Source organism: Thamnophis sirtalis, unplaced genomic scaffold (genome assembly GCF_051295495.1).
Source record: "Thamnophis sirtalis isolate CommonGarterSnake01/CBP01778 unplaced genomic scaffold, rThaSir2_p1.2 scaffold_3, whole genome shotgun sequence".
Classification (NCBI taxonomy): domain Eukaryota; kingdom Metazoa; phylum Chordata; class Lepidosauria; order Squamata; family Natricidae; genus Thamnophis; species Thamnophis sirtalis.
In genome coordinates this window covers 82,777-99,597 of record NW_028261383.1, presented here as the reverse complement: position 1 = coordinate 99,597, position 16,821 = coordinate 82,777, and the positions used below count along the sequence as shown (strand labels likewise).

The window sequence follows — 16,821 nt, the reverse complement described above, 5'->3', positions numbered from 1 at the left end:
TTACACCCCGCAAAAGGCAAACTGGACTTTCTTGGTTATTTTTTCCCTTGAAAATGTTTCGCTTTTCATCCAAGAAGCTTCTTCAGTTCTGACTGACTGGGAGGGGGAGAAAGGAAGGATTTGTATAGCGTCTCAAAGGAGAAGCCCATCAGGAGGAGAGGTCCATCTGCACCTGAAATGACCAAGGGTGGCTCTTTCGGGGACAGCCACGTCCACCTTCTGGACAGAGAGGAGCCCTGGATGGAGAGAGGGGCCAAAGCGACCATCTTTGCCAAAATGAGCAGCCTTCCAATAACAGGGGGGGAGGAAGGACCATTTGAAAAATGGGCCGTTTTTGGGCCTCCTGTGTGGTCTGATTTTCACCTCCCCCCTCTCCTGAGGTATTCTGCAGGCCAAAAACGGGCTATTTTTGCCTGTTTTTTGGCCTCTTGGGACTCTATGTGCCCTCTTTTTTGCACACACCTCCAGAAGCATTCTGCAGACCAAAATGGTTGGCCTTACCTTTCAGTTCCACCCCATGGGGGTACTGGAGTTAAGTTCTGCGATTGGGGGAAGGGGGGGGCGTGATGTGGGCGGGGCCACCTTGTGGTCCAGCGCAGGCCAGATTAATGACTTCAGCGGCCACAGGTGGCCCGTAGTTTGAGGAGCCATGATTTTCCGCAATACTTTTATTAAGGATTATATGCACAGAAAGAAAATTAATACAAATATTTGTCTGTGAATATATGAAAAAGGAAAAAAAAACCCTCCGAAAAAGATAATAGGAAAAAGAAAAGTTTCTCTCTTCATCCTCAGGCAGCAGATTCAACATCAAAACTTTTATCACTAAATAAACAGCCAGATTCATTTCACTCTTCACCCCATTTTCCCCTCCCTAAATTTTTAGTTCTCCCCATTGATCAACAAAGTCTAGTAAAAATTAACAGAAAAACCTGGTTCCTTGACATACGACTGTAGCAACGTATGACCAGAAATCCATTCCAACTTGTGGTCATACGTCAAGGACATCCTGTACTCTGCAAAACATTAAATCTACTCCCCACATACTTATAACTCTTTTGTGTAATCACTCCGGTAAATTACTAATGCCACTTTGCGAGCAAAATATTCTCACACTCCCAACATTTACACCCTTTTGCCTCATTGTGAATTCTCTGAGGTTCCTTTGCTTCTGTAGGAAAAATATTTACTCACACCAAATAATGGTAGGATTTCCCTTCTGTCACTGTGGGAAGTCCCTGGTAAACATTAAGATGTATTGGAAAAAAGTGTTTCCAGCATTCCAAGTAAACAGATTTACCTCTGCTATGGACTTTTTGATGCTTTTTCAGGTTTGATTTATTATGAAAAGGTTTCCCACACTCTGCACACTTGTGTGGCTACTCTCCTGTGTGATTTCTGGTGTGCGCGCGAAGTGTTGAAGGATGGACAAAACATTTCCCACACTCCAGACATTTATATGGTTTCTCTCCAGAGTGGATTCGTTGATGCATCACAAGAGAACCTTTCCGTGAAAAACATTTATCACATTCTGAGCATTTATGGGGCTTTTCTCCTGTATGGATTCGGCTGTGACTTCTAAGGGAACCTGAATGAGCAAATGCTCTCCCGCAGTCTAAACATTTGTAGTTTTTTTCCCCCGTGTGAGTTTTCTGATGACTTTTAAGAGCTGATGAGGTACTATAAAATCTTCCACAGTCGTTGCATTGATGTGGCTTCTCCCCTGTGTGGGTTTTATGATGACCCAAAAGGCCTCGCTTGTCTACAAAGCATTTCCCACATTCTACGCATCTGTATGGCTTCTCTCCTGCGTGGAACTGTTGATGGCGTCCAAGGTGTTGTTTTTGAGAAAAGCATTTCCCACACTCCCCACATTTGAAGGGTTTCTCCCCAGTGTGGATTCGCTGGTGAATCTGAACTTGGGCTGGTGAAATAAAACTTTTCCCACACTCCCCACATCTATGGGGAAGGTCCCCTTTATGCCTCTTCTGGTGTGTCTGAAGTTCATGAGAATACACAAATCGTTTCTCACATTCTGGGCATTCATAGGGTCTCTCTCCGGTGTGACGTCTCTGATGTTGCAACAGGGTTGATTTCAAGGTAAAACTTTTCCCACATTCGAGGCACTTTTCGTTTTTCTCCCCTCGGTGTATTTTTACATGTCTCCGAAGAGATGAACTCTGGGTAAAACATTTCCCACATTCAAGACACTTTTCCTTTTTCTCCCCTGTGTGTGTTTTCCAATGACTCCGAAGAGTTGAACTGTTGGTGAAACAATTTCCACACTCAAAGCATTTGTAAGATTTTATTCCTGCATGGATCTTCTCATGGATCCAAAGACCCGAGTTCTGAGAAAATCTCTTCCCACATTCCCAACACTTGTAAGGTTTCTCCCCTGTGTGGATCATCTCGTGGTTTCTGAGAGTGGCTTTTCTACAGAAACAATTCCCACATTCCAGACATTGATAAGGTTTCTCTCCAGTGTGGATTTTCTGATGTCTAAGAAGGCGTGACTTTCGTCCAAAGCACAAGTCACATTCCTCACATTTATAGGGTTTTAGTCTTGGGGGGCTCCTGAGATCTTTGGAGTTTTTTGCCCTTGGAGGGCTTCTTGTGTCTGATGGGGGATCCAAAAGATTCCCACCCTCCATGTTTTCTGGTGGCTGATGCCTTGGGCTGAATTTCTACTATCTGTTGATAGTTGCCTTTCAGGTAAATCTTTGATCACACTTGTTTTCCTGTCCGTGGAAAAAAGAAGATGAGAACATTATTTCCTTTCGAGAAACACAGAAAATAACAAAATCGCTGAGGGACAGATGCTGACATTTGTAAACTGCTCAGAGAGGGCTGCAAAGCACTATGTATCTAAATCAAAGTGCTATTGCTAATAACAACCACAAAATCAAGGGCAGAATTGCAGTTCTTGAAGAAAGGGATCATGTGATGTCTCATTCAATGCCCACTTTTCTCCAGAAATGAGTTGTAGTCATAACTCGAGGACTGCCTATAGGAAACACAAAAACTTTCATTTATTGCCGTTTTGTGAAATAAAGATAAAAAATAAATAAAGATGAAGTGGCAGGATGCAATCTTTTTTTTTTAATATTTATAAATTTTTATTTTAAACACATAAGCACATCAACAAAAACAAACACATAACTTAAAAACAACATAGGAACAATAATTTCCATCGTATATCATACCGCAATTCCGAATCGGTTTCTTTGCAGTTAGTGTTTTCCCTACTATACATTTCTATCTTTCATTCATAATCTCCTTATCCGTTATCCATTTTTATGTACATTTCTTAATTTATTTAAACTTAGCTACTTATGACCAAATATTATTTACCTATATTGTGCTTTATATTTTCACTGTCATTTATTCTCTTACATACAGTTCTAGATATACATTCACATAATTATTCTTTTTCTTTGCCATTCTTATATTATTATTATTCCATTTGAAAGGTTATAAGGTATAGGTTAAAATGCTTTGTTTACCACCCTTCGCACCTGCTAAGACACCACCTTGTTTTCTCTTTCTTTTCTTTTCTCCTTCCCTTCCTTCTCTACTTCCTTCCTTCCCTACTTCCTTCCTTCCTCCTCTCCATCCCCTTCTTCCTTCAATCTTAGTCAGTCACCGGGATCAGAAGTTTTGTCTTCCGAGCTTTCGGACTGGTGGTGGAGCCCATCCTCGGGAAACTTCCCTCCAGCAGAGTATGTGCTGTACTGAGTGTGATGTGGACTACACATAGAAAACTCGGAAGACAAAACCTATGATCCTGATAACTGACCCAAATTGGACCCATAAAAAATAAATGCTTATGTTCCAAACCAAGATTTAACCAAGATTTTGATGGAGCTAAAACGGAAGAAACCAGCATGAAAGCATCAAGTGGCAACCAGCCTCCAAACTCCCTTAAAACCTTTGCTTTGTAAAACAGCCACCATGAAGGGCCACATCACAGTCCCTTCAGGGCGAAAGAAGGAAAAGACGGATTATTCCCCCCCCCATTCCACCAAGCGTTTAGGATCAGAGGCAGATTCTAGATTACCATAAGAACAAAGGATTTCATCTGTTCCCCTTTGAAATTGAGCTCAGGGAAAAGGATCTTTTGTGGGTTAAGGCAACATGAACTCAATTCATTTAAAACTTTCTCCCAAACTCTCCCCTCCCCAATTGCAATGAGGCCAATCTGTGTTAAGAGCACATTGCAAACCTCGACGAAGGTTTTAAAGCTCTATTTTTGCAACTGCAGGTGAGGGATTTGGATGCTCAGAGACCTCGGACGGACCACAGGGAGACCTTCTGAAGCACGTTACCCAAAAAGTCGCTTCCCTGATCCGCCCGGAGCCCCCCTGTAGTGAAGGGAGGGATCCGCTCCCTGCAGGCAACGCCAGAGCCGGATCTCCCGGAGGAAAACCCCGAGAAGCCGAAGATCGGGATCCGCAGCTCCCTTCCTTCTGGCGGTGGGGCGGCCGGAGGGAGACCAGCCCCACCTGCCCCCAGCGGGATCCAGGAGCCACTCCCGAGGGATCCAGCGCCGATCCTCCAAGGAAGAAACGGGAATCCAGTCAGGCGGAGTGGAGGGGCGTGTCCTTCCCCCTCCGCCCCTCCCCTCTAATCTCCCCTCCCTGCCGGGACCACGTGCTCCGCAATCGCCTCTGTTCCTCCGGTGGGCGTGGAGGGTGCCTCTGCCCATGTGAAGAGTGTCCCTCCCTGCAGGCTGGAAGCGGGGCTTCCTAATCCCCAGAGACCCCAAGACAGGAAAGAGGAATGTTTGGGGGAAGAACCCAGATCTCCTCCTTCTTCCCATGGAGGCAACGCCCTGCAAGGGGGAAACAATCAGCCAAGCCCCTGCAGAATGGAAATGCTTTTTAAAATTTATATCCACCTTTATTATTTTTCCAAATAAGTCAAAGACAGTGAAGATATCCCACGGATCTTCCTTCACCTAGTTGCCTCACAACAACCCTGTGTTAGGTTGAGAGAGAGACTGGACCAAGGTTGCCCATCAGCCTTTCATGGCTAAGGTAGGACTGGAACCCAGAGCCTCAGGCTTTCTAATGCAGGGTCTTAACCTCTAGGCCATACTGGATGTCTTGGGTGTTGGTTGGGAATGGTCATCTCTGAAGATGGGAGGACTTCAGCTCCCATAATTCATGTTGGCTGGGGGATTCTGGGAGTGTAAATCCAGAGTTTAAAATTGTGAAGGTTGAGAAACATGGATATAGACATATGTAAACACGGGTAAGTGTCCTTGTGGACACAAATGCGTGTTTGAGGAGTGTGTTTATGAAAACCTTTCCCCCATTCAAGGAGAAATGTAAGAATTCAAATCCACAAATAACCAATGAAGTAAATTGCTTATTATATCAAAATTGAATTTGAGGATATATGCCATCTATAGAAATGAAAATAACAAAACGGAAAATGAAATTTGGTATATTTTCTGAAAGGCAAAAAAATGTATTGTTTACGTGAATGCATGTTTATGTAAATATGCATCAGTGTCCATGTGAACTCACATGTGTGTTTGAGGAGTGTGTTCCTGAAAACCTTTTCCCCATTCAAGGAGACATGTTAAGAATTCAAATCCAGGATCAAGACCAGAACTTGTCTGAGATGAGGGTGGCTGGCAGGGCCCTTGCTCACTTGCAACAAGCAGCTGCAGAAGGGGAGACAAACCATGATAAAACCGATAATTATCCCAAATTGTGATGGTAACAATCTGACATCTAGCGGGACCCTGGAAGTGTGACTTTTCTGTAGCAGCCCCTGCCCCGTGGAAGGCCCTTTCCTGAAACCCCCTTAAGTGGCAGGAGGAGCTGAATGCTGGCAAATGGACATGGATGGGATGGAGGCATTAAGAGCATGAAATGGCAGAAGGACCTCATTTTCCTACTTCCAGTTGACCTTCCGTGTCTCCCAGGACTGGACCTTCTTCCCAGAGAGCCCGAAATCCATAAGGAGAAAGAGCCTCCATCAGACCTGAGGAGCATCCAGGTACCAGGCGCCTCGGGGGAACCAGGTGTCTGGATCAAGGGGCTCACGGGGGCAGGAAAATGCTAGAAGCTCCACTGAAGTAGCCAATAGGGGTGTGTGGGGAGCACGATATAGAAAAATGAAGATACAGAGTATTTTAGAATATAATTCTTTATTGGCCAAGTGTGATTGGACACAGAAGAAATCTGTCTTTTATCCATATGCTCTCAGTGTACATAAAGAAAAATAAAACAAATTCATTAAGAATCATAAGATACAACACTTAGTGATAGTCATAGGTTACTAATAAGCAATCAAAGTATACTAGGAAACAAAACAATATAAATTTTAAAGATACAAGCAACATGATTATAGTCATAAGTGGAAAAAAGAGACAGGTACTAGGAAGGGAGAGAAGAAGAATAGTAATAGTGTCTTAGTAGATAATTTGATAGTGTTGTGGGAATTAGTTGTTTAGCAGAGTGACGGCATTGGGGGGAAAACTGCCCTTGTGTCTAGTGGTTCTGGTGTGCAGTGCCCAATTGTCTCGTTTTGAGGGTAGAAGTTTAAACAATTTCTGTCCAGGATGTGAGGGGTCTGTAGATATTTTCGCGGCCCTCCTTTTGACTCGTGCAGTTTACGGGTCCTCCATGGAAGGCAGGTTGGCAGCCATTGTTTTTTCTGCAGTTCTGATTCTCCTCTGGTCTGTGTCTCTCTTGTTGGGCTGCAGAGCCAAACCAGGCAGTTATGGAGGTGCACATGAGAGACTCAATGATTCCTCTGAAGAACAGAATCAGCAGCTCTTTGGGCAGTTTAAGCTTCCTGAGTTGGCGCAGAAAGAACATTCTTTCTTCTGCTTTTTTGATGACGTTTTTGATGTTAGGTGTCCATTTTAGGTCTTGAGATATGATAGAATCTAGAAACTTGAAGGGTCTACTGTTGATACTGTGTTGTCTAGTACTGTTAAGAGGTGGTAGTATAGGAGGGTTTCTCTTAAAATCTACCACCATTTCTACGGTTTTGAGTGTATTTAGTTCAAGATTGTTCTAAGGCTAATTGTACAACCTCCCGTCTGTATGCAGATTCATCATCGTTGTCTCGAATGAGACCAATCACTGTTGCGTTATCTGCAAACGTCAGTATTTTAACAGAAGGATCTCTTGAGAGGCAGTCATTGGTGTATAAAGAGAGGTGGAGAGAGCACACAGCCTTGGGGAGGGGGGGCTTCTCTGCTAATTGTACAGGTATCTGATGTGATTTTGCCTAGTTTCGCCTGTTGCTTTCTGTCTGTTAGGAAGCTTATGACCCATTTACAAGTGTGAACAGCTACCGCTAGCTGATTTAGTTTAGTTAGAAGAACATCTGGAATGATGGTACTGAATGCTCAACTGAACAAAAGCTGAGTCACAAAAAAAGAAGCTTTCTTGTGGGAACCAAGGTCAGATGAACAGGTGGCTGTGGCAGGGAGGAGCAACCAAACAACCTGCCAGCACTTTTACTGGACAATGGGACCGGTGACATCTGGGAGGGGTAACTTTCACTTTTTAATTAGGTGAATTCCGCAGGAACTTTTAGAGTTGGTTTTCACCGGCTGTGCCGATATGATATATCCAATAAACATGTCCTTTGAGGAATCTACCTGCCTTGGAGTTCTGCTTTCCATGGGCGCCATTACTCATTGCGCTGACATGTTGTTCTCTATAGGAATCATGCCAAAGATGCTGGACAAGGATTTAGGATCCAAGGGACCACAGCTCCAGAAGAGATTATTGGTAGCTCAGATTTGAACTGCAGGCTCTCTGAGCTTGGTTTGCTTGCAGATGTTTCAATACCCAGCTAGGTAAAAGCATCGATGTTAATGATGTCATCCAGCATTGATAATGTTATTTAGTTGGGTGATGAAACGTCTGCATAGAAACAAAGAAGCTGAGAGGACACCAAGGTCCCCACATCACATTGGCCAGAGAGCCCCTGTTGGGTCAGTGCGTGGAGCTTATCCTCCCACTGTGAGTTGAGAATCACAAGTGTGTCAGGCACATATAAATAGCTACCAATGATCTGCCTTAACGGCAGGGGTCCATCCAAATCCCCAGGACATTTTCCCTAAAGTTCATCCAAAATCTGCAACCTTGGATTACCAGTTCACTGCAAAACATTATGATATACTCCCCTACATACTTATAATCCTTTTGTGTAATGACTCTGCTAAGTCACTAATGCTGCTTTATGAGCAAAACATCCTCACATTCCCAAAATTTACGGCCTTTTCCCTCTTTGTGTACTTCTCAGAGAATTTGAGATTGCTACACTAGCAAAAACATTTTCCCCAGGCCAAACATTGGTAGAATTTCCCTTCTGTCACTGTCCAACGTTCCAGGTGAATTGTAAGATGTGACCTTTTTTTAAAAAAAAAAAGTCCAACGTTGTTCACAGCTAAATAGGTTTACATCTAGTACGCACTTTCTGATGCGTTTTGAACTTTGATTTGCAATGAAGAGGTTTCTCACTCTCTGCACCCTTGTGAGGCTGCTCTCTTGTGTGATTTCGGGTGTGTATTCGAAGCGCTGAAGTTTGGGCAAAACATTTCCCACACTCCAGGCATTTATATGGTTTCTCTCCAGTGTGGATTCGCTGATGCCTCACAAGGCCACTTTTTGCAGAAAAACATTTATCGCACTCTGAGCATTTATGGGGCTTCTCTCCTGTATGGATTCGGCTGTGACGTCTAAGGGTAGATGACTGACCAAACGATTTCCCACAGTCTAAACATTTGTAGTTTTTTATCCCCGTGTGAATTTTTATGTGTGCTCTAAGGGTTTCTTGGCTACTATAAAGTTGTCCACATTCATTGCATTGATGTGGCTTCTCCCTAGTGTGGGTTTCATGATGTCTCCATAGCACTGTCGTATAAGCAAAAGTTTTTCCACATTCTAGGCAGCTGTATGGCTTCTCTCCCGTGTGGACTCTCTGATGCTTTCCAAGGTTTGATTTATGGGAGAAGTATTTCCCACACTCCTCACACTTGTACGGCTTCTCCCCTGTGTGGATTCTCTCATGACTCTGGACCTCAGTACGTGTAACAAAACATTTCCCACACTCCTCACATTCATAGGGTTTCTCTCCTTTGTGACTCATCTGGTGTCTCTTAAGGTTAGCAGAAAGCATAAACCGTTTCCCACATTCTGGGCATTCAAAGGGTTTCTCTCCAGTGTGAATTCTCTGATGTCGCACCAGGTTTCCTTTCAGGGTAAAGCACTTCCCACATTCGAGGCACTTTTCGTTTTTCTCCCCTCTGTGTATTTTCACATGACTCCGAAGACCTGCACTCTGGTTGAAACATTTTCCACACTCAAAGCATTTGTAAGACTTTTTCCCATGAGTCTTCTTATGGGACCAAAGACCTGCGTTCTGAGAAAAACTCTTCCCACATTCCCAACACTTGTAAGTTTTCTCTGCTGTGTGGATTCCCTGGTGGATTCTGAGTTGGGCTTTTCCACGGAAAATTTTCCCACATTCGAGACATTGATAAGGTTTGTCTGCACTGTGGGTTTTCTGATGTTTAAGAAGGTTTGACATCTGACCAAAGCATAAGTCACATTCCTCACATTTATAGGGTTTTAGTGTTGGGCGACTCCTGAGATCTTTGGAGTTTTTCCCAGTGCAAGATTTCTCATCCTCCAATCCTTGACTTGATCCACTTCCCACATGGGCCTTCCTGTGGGTCTCCCCAGTGTGGATTCTCTGATGAACCTGAAGCACTGTTTGTGTAACAAAACCTTTCCCACATTCCCCACATTCAAAGGGTTTCTCCTCCTTGTGCCCCTTCTGGTGCCTCCGAAGTTCAGAAGGATCCACAAATGTTTTCTCACATTTTGGGCATTTATAGGGTGTCTCTCCAGTGTGACGTCTCTGGTGTCGCACCAGGCTTGATTTCCAGGTAAAACATTTTCCACATTCGAGGCACTTTTCGTTTTTCTCCCCTCTGTGTGTTCTCACATGATTCCGAAGACCTGAACTCTGGGTGAAAAATTTTCCACACTCAGAGCATTTGTAAGACTTTATTCCTGCATGGGTCTTCTCATGGGACGAAAGAGTTGACTTATGAGAAAAGCTCTTCCCACATTCCCAACACTTGTAAGGCTTCTCCCCTGTGTGGATTATCTCGTGGATTCTGAGAACGTCTTTTCTACGGAAACATTTCCCACATTCCAGGCATTGATAAGGTTTCTCTCCAGTGTGGATTTCTTGATGCATCACAAGAGAATTTTTCTGTGAAAAACTTTTATCACACTCTGAGCATTTGTAAGGTTTCTCCCCTGTGTGGATTCTCTCTTTGATGTCTCTTCCAGAGAAGGATTTATCACCCTCCAATCCTTGACTGGATCCACTTTCCACATGGACCTTTCTGTGGGTCAAAAGGAGGGACCTGCGAGCAAAGGATTCCCCACACTCTGAGCATTCATGGTGTCTTTTGGCCGTTCTTGGAGGGCTGTTTGAGTCTGGTGGGGGATCCAAGAGTTTCCCACGCTTCATGCTGGCCCTTTGGCTGCTTCCTGGGGCGGAATTTCTACTATCTCTTGTTTGTTGCCTTGCAGGTAAACTTTTGGTCACAGCTGTTTTCCTGCTGGTGGAACAAAAAAGAAGATGAGAACATTATTTCCTTTCGAGAAACAGGGAAAAAATCACAAAATTGTTGAGGGCCAGATGCTGTCATTTGTAAAGTGCTCAGAGAATGCTGTAAAGCATTATGTATCTAAGTGCTATTGCTAATAACAAGGGTCCTCAAACTATGGGCCGTGGGCTGCATATGGCCCGCCAAAGCCATTAATTCGGCCCGCACAGGACCACGAGGCTGCCCCGCCCACATCGGCCCACTCACCCTTTCGCCGAGTGCAGAACTGCAGAGACATTCTGGAGGCAGGGTAGGTGAAAAATGGAGAGCACAGATGCCCCTGGAGGCAAAGAAACTGGGCCTTCTTCACCCATTTTTGATCTGCAGAATGCTTCTGGAGGTTGGGGAGATGAAAAACGGAGTGCAGAGATGCCCCAGGAGGCAAAAAAATCGGCTATTTTAGCCCATTTCTGGCCTGCAGAGATGTTCTGGAGGCGGGGGAAATAAAAAAGGGGGTGCATGGATGCCTGGGAGGCGGGGAAAGTAAAAAAAGGGGGGAGGTCAAAAATGGGTTGTCAGCCTCTGCTTTGCTATCGCTTCGGCTGCCATGAAACGGGGAGGGAGGGCATGGTATTTGGGAGGGGTTACTCATTGTGCTGGAGGAAGGTTCTGGAGTTCACCGACTGATTGGACTACGCATGCGTGGGTGTTTCCCGCCAGGACTAACGGCACCGACATTCCATCTTTGTGATGCCTTTTGAAGTTATCTCACACCTGACACTTGGAAGAATTATGATTGGACTGGAACTGTGATGCCAAGGGGTGGGGAATGGGCTATTCTATATATCAATTGCTTTCGCGCCTAAATAATCAGACTTCGCTTCGCTATGGCCTTTAATCATTCTTAATTAGTAAAAGTACACTTGATTTCCACAAGAGAGGGAGAGAGAGAGAGAGAGAGAGAGAAAACAAGAGAGAGATTTCGCAAGGTACTTGGGGCTGAGAAGAATTGCTGCAAATGTGGAAGTGGGCCACTAGACTCCTAGGGAACTGAAAAAAATGGACTAGTAAAAATAAAAGTCAATCAAAAGAGCAACATGCAAACAAAAGCAAATAAAACACCCCGAGGTGCAAAAAAATAAAATAAAGTTTATTTTGTGTGCATTAATCTCTTAAATTGGCCACACCCACTCAGTCGCATACCCAGTTCCTGCAACCGTTCTTCATATGTTTTACTCTACAATCCCCTCATCATCTTTGTTGCTCTTCTCTGCAATTTTTCTAGAATCTCCACATCCTTTTTACATTGTGGTGACCAAAACTGGATGCAGTATTCCAAGTGTGGCCTTACCAAGGCCTCATAAAGTGGTATTAACTCTTCACGTGATCTTGATTCTATCCCTCTGTTTATGCAGCCTAGAACTGTGTTGGCTTTTTTGGCAGCTGCTGCACACGGATGGCTCATATTTAAATGGTTGTCCACTAGGACTCCAAGATCCCTTTCACAGTTACTACTGTTGAGCAAGGTACCACCTATACTGTACCTGTGCATTTCGTTTTTCTTGCCTAAATATAGAACCTTACTCCTTTCACCATTGAATTTCATTTTATTAGATAGTGCCCAATGTTCAAGTTTGGCAAGATCCTTCTGTGTCTTAAGTCTATCTTCTGGAGTGTTGGCTAGTCCTGCCAGCTTGGAGCCATCTGCAAATTTGATGTTCCTCATTGATCCCCTCACTCGTCCAAATCATTGTTGAAGATGTTGAAGAGTACCGGGCCTAAAACAGAGCCTTGGGGTACCGCACTGCATACTTCCCTCCATATAGATGCAGTTCCATTGAGGACTACACGTTGAGTGCGGTTGGTCGGCCAGTTACCAATCCATCTGGTGGTGATGCTGTCTAACCCACATTCTTCTACTTTATCTACTAGTAAGTTATGGTCTACATTATCAAATGCCTTACTGAAGTCCAAGTAAACTATATCGATGGCATTCCTCTGGTCCACTAATTTTGGCAATTTGTCAAAGAATGCAATAAGATTAGTCTGGCATGATCTGTTTTTGAGAAACCCTTTTTGGCTTTTGGTTATTACTCTGTTTACTTCTAGGTGTTTGTTGATTCATTGCTTATCTTTTCTAGAATCTTCCCTGGTATTATGGTCAGGCTGAAAGGTCTGTAGTTTCCTTGATCTATTTTTTCCCATTTTTGAAGATGGGAACCACATCAGCGCTTTTCCAGTCCTCTGGCAGTTTCCTGGTGCTCCAGGATCTCTGAAAGATATAGTTCAGTGGTTCTGTGATCTCATCTGGCAATTCCTTCAGAACCCTGGGGTGTAATCCATCCAGTCCTGGTGATTTGAACTTGTCTAAGGTAGACAGGTGCTCACTTAACATTTTCTTCCCTATTTCAACTTGTGTTCCTAATCTGTTTTTTTGTGGTGCTGTTTTTAATAGGATGAATGTAAGAATTCAAATCCACAATCAGGACCAGAATTTGTTCAAGGTAAGTATCCTCAACTTAAGAGCATAGATGTTTGTTGGCAGGAGGAGCTGAAGGCTGGTAAATGGACATGGTGTGTGTGTGTGTGTGTGTGTGTGTGTGTGTGTGTGTGTAGGAATTAGCAGCATTAAACGGCAGAATGGGCCCCTTTCTCCTACTTTCAGTTGACCTTCTGTAGGGGCTCACAGTGGGCGGGAAGATGCCAGAAGGTCCACTGAAGTAGCCAATAGGAGTCCATCAGATCCCAGATTTTGAGCCCATCAACCACTAAAGGAGCATTTCTGGGGCATCAAGAGGGAAGAGACCACTTTCAAAGCAAAACAGCTAGGAAAACGTTGTGCTGGGTAGGGCTGGGGAGGAGATGTCATTTCATGGGGGACGGAGGAGAAGAAGGAGAGAATTAACCATAGTTAGAGTAAAGTGACAAATTTAAGGGAGTCTCCTTTACTGAAGCTACAAAAACAACACAATAAATTTAGACTATTTGAAGTGATATCTCTATGGAATATAAGGTAATTGCTTCCAGATCGATAGAAATAGGCAAGAAAAATATTTAATGTCACAAGGTATATGGATAATAATAAAATACCACAGTAAGAGACTTAACAAGAATATTTCAATGTCCCATATTTTTCAGAATATAAGACGCACCGGAGTATAAGACGCACCAAGGTTTTGAAGAGGCAATTTTTTAAAAAAAGTAGGTAGGTACATAGAGAGATAGAGAAAGAGAAATACAATAGGGAAAGAGAGTGTGTGGTAGATATGTAGAGGGATAGAGAGAGAAAAATAGAAAGATATAGAGAAAAATACAGTAGATAGGTAGGGAGAGAGAGTAGGTAGGTAGGTATATAGAGGGATAGAGAGAGAGGGAGGGAGAGAGAGAGAGAGAGAGAGAAATATAGTAGGGAGGGAGGGAGGGAGGGAGAGAGAATAGGTAGGTAGGGAGATGTTTCCAAGTGTGTTTATCCATGTGCTGGAGAAGGAAATCGCTGACAATCTGTAGCACCTAAGACTTTGTTTCAGCAGATTCTCATCAATCAGATAAAGAGCTTTCCAAAAGGGGGGGGGAGTTTTTGCAGTCTGCAAACCTCCCAAAAACGGGCCCGTTTATTATTATTTTTAATGGTATGAATAGCGCGGGGGGGGGGTCTTGTAGAGTGCTCCTGTGGGGTGGGGGGCAAAAACGAGCAAAAAACAGCCCATTTTCCCCTCTTTCTGCCTTCCCCAGCCCCCAGGAGCTCTCTGAAAGCCTCCATAAGGGTATGCACGGCCATTTTGGTGAAGGGGTCGGGGTTTCGGGAGGCAAAAAATGCTGTATTTGGTGTATAAGATGCACCCAGATTTTCAGCCTCTTTTTTTGAGGAAAAAAAGGTGCGTCTTATACTCAGAAAAAATACAGTAATCTAAAGAGTTGAGAAGCTTTATTTAATAGCACCCAGCCCAGGGAGCATTTTTCTTTATCATGATTTTGACCCGCTTTTGTGTTTTTTGAAAAGATTTCAGGATCAAACCCTTTTCGATGCTAAAAAGATTTCTAAGGGCCCCCTCTGAGGGGACTCACAAATGCAGGACCACCATTGTCTCATTTCAAGCAACGGATTTTCCATACACCAAGCTCTGATGTGGTTTGTCACCCGGAAAGAGGGTCCGACCATCACAGCACCTGGAGGTTTTCTGGAGGGCATTTTTACCTCCAGACCCAGGTAGACAGTCCAGAAAAATATTTCCCACATAATAATTGCCTTAAAAGGGGGGGATGGGGCCTTCAGCAGTTTCAGGCAGCTGCCATTGTCCCCAGACCTGGACTTCTCCCCAGGGTCACCACTGTCACTGAGAGATGCGCCCTTAATCCCCAGACTGGAGGCCTTTGCAACCTAGCTCCATTTTCTAAGCTGCATGTTCCGCACTGTTTCCAAGCAACGTGTCCCAAAGCATCTCTTAGGTTCTCCAGGAGCCCTGAAGTCGAATGCGGCCTGTGCCTGGGAGGCCTCTCCTGCTCCCTTCAGACAACCCCACATTCCTTACCTGGGACTTTGTTTAGCGACACGTGAAATCGCTTCACAACCACAATCAGGAGTACAGCGTTGCAGTCATTGAGCCAAGCTCTCCTGTGACATCTTACTTAATGACCACTTTGCTCAACGACCAAGACTCCAATTGTGGTGGCAAGTCCAGGACAAACTACAGAAATTACCAAAAACTAAGTGACCTTCTACCGCTGCACCACAAAGAGTATTTTAACTTACTGCACCTGTGTTTGGTTTGCCAATTGCAAGGAGGCATAGAATGCGAAGGGTGTGTGTTTTTGTTTTATTTTTTGATAGTTATAATATACACTGAAGATGGCGTTTAATTTTGTTGTATGAGGTGCAATGACAATAAAGTAAACTAAGGCATCACATCAGCAAAAGAGAAGGAAAAAGAGTTCAGGCTGATGTAAACAACCCATTTCTGATTCTTATCCCTTTTTCCTGCTTCTTCTCACTTTGGCTCATATGAGCCTCATCCCACCATGACTTCTCAATCCGGACTTCCTCGTGACACTGTACATTTTATAAAATAAAGATTAAAAAAAGGGGAATTGGATCAAGGAAATTAAAAGCCAAACATTATGGCATCATTCCCTGGAAAAGATAATCAAGCATTGGATCTGCCAAAGCCTAGAAACAAACAAAGCTATTATTACAAGCCAACATGGGTTTGTCAAAAAGAGACCACGGCAGAAAACCTTATTGCATTCTTTGACAAAACAATAACAATTCTGTCTACCCAGAATACGTGGACTTCAGTGAGGCATGTGACAAAGTAGACCCCAGCCTAGTTCTTGCCGGGATAAACAAAATGTGGAATAGGATCACCACCTGGTGGATTTGTAACTGGCTGACCAATCGCATTCAAGGTATAGTCCTCAATGGAACTACATTATACCCTCACCTTGGGAGCAAAACCCATTTTTTCTGGATTGCCCATTTGTCAAATATAGATTTAAAAAATGGACGCTTGTTCTCCAAACCAAGATTTTACTCAAGATTTGTTTACTCACTTTTAAAGTTACCATGAAGAGGTCTCTGGGCCAAGGCCAGGTATGACCCTCACTGCTGACCGGTTTGGTTTCTCCTTAATCTATTGGCCCTTTTTGTGCGGGAAGCCGCTTCTCCACCCAGGCCACAATTTCCAAATTCTCTAGAACGGAGTCCTGGTCAAAGGTTGGTGGATCGCAATCCAGGAACTTTCTCCTTTGTGGGGTTCACAGCCTCACAGACTCACTGGTCTCCTGCAAAGAGAAATGAAAAAAAGGCTCAGATGCCAACAGTGATATTGAACATAATCCGGAAGTGATCTGGATTCTGGAGGCAAAAATAGGAGTATTGGATCAGGATACAAAATAATGGAGATAGATTCAAGAAGATCCGAATAAGACAAAATGAAAGAAAGGCTGAAGTCCAATAGGGGCCAAAGCATAATTGTGCCTAGGAAATCTCAGTGGAAGAGGAGAGAGATCAGATGGGGCAGAGCATGTGTGAAAAGGGCTGATCTTTCCTGGTCTTTTTAGAGGCTGCAAAGCAATCAAGATTCCAGTTAGGAATTCATGGAGGGTATAGGAATCTATGTACAATTGGGAAAGGCAGCCTCCTGCCCATCCGCTTGTTATCTAGCAGCTGCTCACAAGACCCCACTGTTCCCTCTAAGGTGCGCGCGTGCGCAGCCGCGCACATG

General features: G+C 44.0%; 2 protein-coding genes across 2 annotated transcripts in view; both read right to left on the bottom strand.

Moving 5' to 3' along the window:
* LOC106553938 (uncharacterized) overlaps positions 1 to 16,232 on the bottom strand; it is a 50,029-nt gene extending 33,797 nt beyond the window's left edge. Inside the window, exon 1 of the mRNA XM_087711777.1 lies at positions 16,148 to 16,232. The gene's annotated coding sequence lies outside the window, so the exon portion shown is untranslated. The remainder of the gene's footprint in view (positions 1 to 16,147) is intronic.
* LOC106554451 (uncharacterized) lies at positions 540 to 16,287 on the bottom strand. Its single transcript, XM_087711776.1, is given in 3 exon segments — positions 540 to 2,676; positions 8,423 to 10,612; positions 16,148 to 16,287. Coding segments are annotated over 2 exon segments (3,585 nt in total). The 5' UTR covers positions 10,522 to 10,612; positions 16,148 to 16,287; the 3' UTR covers positions 540 to 1,190.
* Between the last annotated feature and the right edge of the window lie 534 nt (positions 16,288 to 16,821).